General features: G+C 39.7%; 1 protein-coding gene across 1 annotated transcript; it reads right to left on the minus strand.

Annotated features, from left to right (window-relative positions):
• Nucleotides 1–795: 795 nt before the first annotated feature.
• LOC104120281 (peroxidase 3-like) lies at nt 796–5,832 on the minus strand. Its single transcript, XM_070181324.1, has 4 exons — nt 5,566–5,832; nt 5,091–5,287; nt 4,710–4,872; nt 796–1,000 (listed from the first exon to the last, which is right to left on the minus strand). Exons 2-4 carry the CDS (start codon nt 5,154–5,156, stop codon nt 939–941), a joined length of 291 nt encoding a protein of 96 aa, XP_070037425.1. The 5' UTR covers nt 5,157–5,287; nt 5,566–5,832; the 3' UTR covers nt 796–938.
• Between the last annotated feature and the right edge of the window lie 419 nt (nt 5,833–6,251).

The following is a 6,251-nucleotide window of genomic DNA, read 5'->3' on the forward strand; positions in this document are numbered from 1 at the left end:
CTCGAAAATATCGAGTCCCGCTACTCCATCAACCCAAGTCTGAACATTCTTAGTTCGATTGCCTTTCTTCCGTCGGAAGTAAAAATACCGAATCTCTTAACCATGCACTGAGTAAACCTCTTTTCAAGTCATTCACTGCCCCGAGACATAGGCAAGTATCCTACCATCACATCAATACTGTGCGATAACAACTCATGAGCATCATAGCAACTTGTGCATAGCCTCAAAGCTCTCAGAAGTACAGTTACTGAGCTGAAATGACGAAATATCCTTCCACAAGGCGACGACAATAGCCCAATCAAATACGCAGGGAGAAACATCTCGCACCACATCTGTAGTGCCATTACAATTCCTCAATTCTCGATCGATAGCAAGCGCTTCACGTTGCATAAGATTGAATGGGAAAGAAACGAAGGCATAAGCCTCAAAGGAATCAAATCGCATGATGAGAATCAGGAAGGGAAGTGCTCCTAACAGCCCTGTAGCCTCTCAAAGATAAGTACAGACATCTCCGTACCGATCCGCAAGACTCTACTAGACTCGCTCATGACTCATGAGACCTAAGTGAACCTAGGGCTCTGATACCATATTGTCACGACCCAAAATCCGTTAAAGGTCGTGATGGCACCGGATACCACTGTCAGGCAAGCCAACACTAAATATTTAGTTAAATTCTCATTTTAATATTTTTGAAATCGTAAATTTACTTCAATTTATCGAGTAAAAGATGAATTTACAGAATAAATAGCAATATTTTCCAATTTCAATACTGAACATCCTATAATCATCCTAGAACCCGGTGTCACAAGTGCATGAGCATTTTTTAGGAATTTAAAATAAAATACAATAACTGTCCGGAATACAAATTTTGGACAGGAAAGAAAATACAATACCCTGAAGGGGACTCTGCTGGCTGCGGGTCGTACATAAGATGCAGCTCACCTAAATCCCCGTAATAACCGTGCCTCTGCGCCTACAAGGCCACTAGTCATAAATGTACCTGCACAAAACGTGCAACAAGTGTAGTATCAGTACGTAAATCAATGCGTACCCAGTAAGTAGTGACGAGGGGTCGACTTCAACACTTACTGTGGCCATCAATAATATAATTAGTCATGGATTTATTAAAAACGGCAGTAAACTCAAGGAAATCATGAATCAAGTAAACAATTCCTTTGTTAATAAGAGGTTTCCAAATTCACATTTCATCATTTATCAATTTATCTCACACCAGGGAGGCAATATCATTATTTATATATTTCAAGGCAAGCAATACAAGCATGCGCAAATCATGTTGATGTCGTACGGCCCAATCCAACAAATATTTAAATTGTGCACTGCCAGAGGGTCGAATGGCGCGAACCATAGATGCATCTATTTAATCTGCCGAGGCGAACGGCCCGCTCCCATGAGAGTAGTAGGAAATACCCCGCTCGCGAATCATACGTGCGACGCGGTCAAACATAAATTTAGGGATCACCCCGCTCGTGGATCATACTTGCGACGCGGTCAAATATAAATTTAACATTAAAATCATATATCTTTCTTGATTCTTTTCAAAATAAGGGAAATTCAGCTTGTAGCTTTTTAAGGAAATTATCCCGCTCGCGAAACATACATGCGATGCGGTTACACATTGATTTCTTCAGCTATTATATTATTCCTCAATTCTTTTCGAAATTACGAAGTTCAAATGAAACCTTTTAAATCTTAAGTTTTTCAATTTCAACTCCTTTCAAAACATTTAATAAGCAGACTAAATCTCGCTCCCTCTCAAGGCAAACAATAAATATAAATCAATAACAATATCAACAAGGCATGATGTGAGCCTAAAACTACACGGACGTAGGCATAGCTAGTAGCTACGTACGGACTCTCGTCAACTCGTGCGTAAGTAGCCCCCACAAATAGAAGCACACAATAATTTAATTCACCTATGGGGTTAATTCCCTCTTACAAGGTTAGAAAGGAGACTTATCTCGCTCTGTAGTTCCATAACCGGCTCCCAAGGCCTTCCGACAACTCAAACCGACGCCCAACGCTCCGAAACTAGTCACAAATTGAGAAATTCCTTAAATATATACTCAAATACTCATTATAATCCTATTTACAATAATTCCCAACTTCGTTCGATAAAAACCACTCTCTGGCCCATGTGCCCGGATTCCGAAAGTTTTCGTAAATAAACTTCACCCATAACCCCACGAACTTGATTATATCATTTATTCCAAATTCCGTATCTAATTTCGTGGTAAAAAAATCCAAAAATACAAATTTTAGGTTTTTCTTCAAAACCCCAAATTTCTACAAATTTTCATGCCCAAATCAAACCTTGTATGTAATTCACAACTAGTAGAAATCACTTACCTCATGCTTGATGATGAAATCCCCTCTTCAAAAACTCCAAAAATCGCCCAAGCTGTGTGAAAAATGGGTGAAATGAACTCAAACCCCGCTTTTAATACATTCTGCCCAGCCCAGGTCCGCCCTTCTTCGCGATCGCGAGAGTGCCTTCGCGATCGCGATCACGAAGGCTAAGCACATTGCCTCTGCATTTTCCTCTACACGACCGCACACAAGCCCATGCGAATGCGACGTTCTGTAACCCAACACTTCGCGATCGCACTCCTCCTCATGCGATCGCGATGAGCAAATGCATAGCATCAGGCCATTTCACATTCCTTCTTCGCGAATGCATTACCACAGCCGCGTTCGCGTAGCACAACTACTCACCGCACCGCGATGGCAGGTCTATCATCGCGACCGCATAGCACATTTCACAGTCGCCCCCAAACAACTCTACTCGATCGCGGACTTCCACTCGCGAACGCGTATAAGGAAACCAGCAACAATCATGACAGCAACTTCAGCAAATCCCTCAAGTCAAATTTCAATCCGTTAACCATCCAAATTCCACCCGAGGCCCTCGGTACCTCCACCAATCATACCAGCACATCCCAAAATACATTACGAACTTAGTCGAGCCTTTAATTCACGTCCAACAACATCGAAACTTCGAATCACCCTCCAATTCAAACTCAATAAACTTTGAGACTTCAACTTCTACAATCGATGCTGAAACCTATCAAATCACGTCTGATTGACCTCAAAATTTGCACACAAGTCACAATTGACATTACGGACCTACTCAACTTTCGAAATCAGATTTTGACCCCGATATCAAAAAGTCCACTTCCGGTCAAACTTCTCAAAATTATCCAAATTTTCAACTTTCGCCAAATGACCCCAAAATGACCTACGGACCTCCAAATTCACTTCCGGTCGCGCTCCCAATACCAGAATCACCATACGGAGCTATCCCCAGACTTGGAATCCCAAACGGACATTGATAACTATGGGTGTTCAAAATCGAACCGAAATCGAAAATCGAACCGAAATCGAAGCTTAATGGCTTATTGGTATCGGTTCAACGGTTTAACGGACGGGGAACGGATTGAAATTTTTTTATTAACGGCTTATCGGTTTGGGGGCGGATTATTCAATTTTCTTAACGGATAATCTGTTAACCCGTTAAGTGTGTGTGTGTGTGTGTGTGTATATATATATATATAAAATAATTATTTTTATCCATATATATATATATATATATATATATATATATATATATATATATATATTAAATAATCAAAAACCATTCTTCCACTTCCAGTACTCTATCTCTATTCTCTATTACTAATTTACTATTAGACATTTAGTTATAATTTACTATTCCATTTAGTTACTATTAGATAATTTTGATTATCATGTATTATACCCAGTGTTCTCTTCTATTTCTTATGATAGTTATAAGTTGTTAATAGGCTCATCCCCAGAGATGATTCTACTGGAAAATACGTTGGAATACACATCTCTCTATTTTTTCTATTTAGCTCTCTTCTTAGGAATTTTATTTTGAGTCATAGCGGTCAACAAACAATCCGATAAACCGTCCGATAACCGCCCGATAAGTGCAAAACCGATACTAATCCGCCCAATATCTTATCGGGTGGCTAGCGGATTAATACATTTAAAAGTCGATAACCGATAAGCCAAACCGTTAAGAGTATATAACCGCCCAATCCGCCCGATAAGCAGCCCTATTGATAACATTGAAATGCACTTCAACTCAAATTAATAAAATTCTTTCAAAATGCTAACTTCCGCAATAGGTGCGGAAACGCTCCCGGGGCATCCAAAACCTGATCCGAACATACGCCCTGGTCCGAAATCATCATACGAACCTGCTGGAACCTTCAAATCTCGATTCTGAGGCCGTTTACTCTACAATCCAATCTTAGTTAATTCTTCCAACTTAAAGCTTTCGAAATGAGAATTATCTTTCCGATCCAACTCCGAACTTCCCGAATTCAATTCCGACCATACGCACAAGTCATAATACCTGAAGTGAAACTGCTCATGGCCTCCAACCGACGAACGACACGCTAGACCTCAAAACAACCGGTCGGGTCGTTACATTCGCCTTAAGATTAGCTGCATATTCGTTGTCTAGAGATGGATCTTGTGTGCCCAAAACGCCGGTAAAATTGTATAAACGTGTTGAAAATGACGAGCAATGAGAAACTCCAATAATATGTGCACTTAATAACAAATTGTTCATAGTAATAATGATTCTTGTTAAGAAAGACTTATTAAATATATGGAAAAACTTAATATAGAAGAAGTAGAAATATGTCCTAATTTAAACTTACCAGACAATAGGACCAAATCTTTTAGGTCAAGATCTTTGCTAGCAAAAGATGTCTTTAGACTGGAAAAGTTACTAGTTGGAGGAGGGATGTTTGCCAAAGCTTCGGACGTGTTTGATATTCTTCCATCTCTTCTACCAGTTGGAACATTCCAGAAACGACCTCCCTGTCAAGCAAAGATATAAAGGGAGGCGATGAGATTAAGAACATATGTCATCTAATTTAGCCCTTGCATACTTACTAGAACTAGTTACTTCGGATTTTTATTAGTGGATTGAAGTATAACTTCAGCTCTATTTATTGGTCTGAGAAAGATGCGACATAAGCAAATATGGTCCGACAAGTTGGAACCAATTAAAAAGTAGGTTCAAGTTTTGTACTTACCGTGACCACGACGGAGTCTCTAGAAACTAAGGCAACAATATCTGCACAAGAGACTACTCCAGGCATTCAGCTTCAACTGCTTTCTTCACGTCATCAATGAATGAGAAGCCTCTCAGTGTTTGATTAGGAATAGCCACCTTTTCAGTTTGGTTTTTCGTGCTCGAAGTGAAATTCAGAAGCACAGATGCATCACAACCCTGTAAAATCCCAAATGAAGATTAAAAAAAAATAATTACACTTATGGCAGTGAAGGGTAACCTAGGCGCAACTGGTAAAGTTGTTGTCACGTGATCAGGAGGTCATGGGTTCGAGCCGTGTTGCAGAAATATAGGGTAAGGCTGCGTACAATAGAACCTTGTGGTCCGACCCTTACCCGGACCCCGCATATAATGGGAGCTTAGTCCACTGGGCTGCCGTCAAGAATGGCAGTAACTATTGAGTAAATATAGAGCTTGCATATATGTGAAAAACTTACCCTGACAAAACAATCGTGAAACTGCAGTATGAGCAAGGCAGCTGCAAGAGATGGAGCATTTGGGATGTGCTTTTGGACATAATCTTGAATTATCTTCTCTGCTTTTGGACAGCTCTTTGCATAAAAGTTGAGCTGTAACTGAGCATGGCTAGAAGTCACTATTCCTAGTAGAATACAGAACAGTAGAAAATTACCCAAATAGCCAAAGTTAGCCATTTTGCTTACAAGTTTTTTGCAACTTTGAACTGAAAGAGGTCTCCTCCTTTGTTCGACTTGCTACACACACATCTAATCCAATTGGATCAGACAGAATTTATAGGCACATTTTTTTAGCTAACTTGCGTTAGTTTGTCATTTTCCATCTTTTTTAGTAGTACATAAAAAATAGATTCGTTATAGACTGTCTCTTTCATTTAGTTAGATTCAAATTTACTTACCAACCTCTCACATATATATTAGACACTTAAACTAATCTTCTTTTTCAAAAACACTGATAATAATCATGGTTATTAGTACCTGCTCCTGAAGATACAGCCACCTTCATAATGGTGCATGGGAGTTCCAAGTTCTTATGATAATAGGTAGTAACACCTGCTATAATAGTTGACATTTATACAAGTTGATACCTATTCATATCCTTGTCATGGGCGGAGCAAGAAACCCGAATAAGGGTTCGACCGAACCCA

Source organism: Nicotiana tomentosiformis, chromosome 7 (genome assembly GCF_000390325.3).
Source record: "Nicotiana tomentosiformis chromosome 7, ASM39032v3, whole genome shotgun sequence".
In the NCBI taxonomy this organism is placed as follows: domain Eukaryota; kingdom Viridiplantae; phylum Streptophyta; class Magnoliopsida; order Solanales; family Solanaceae; genus Nicotiana; species Nicotiana tomentosiformis.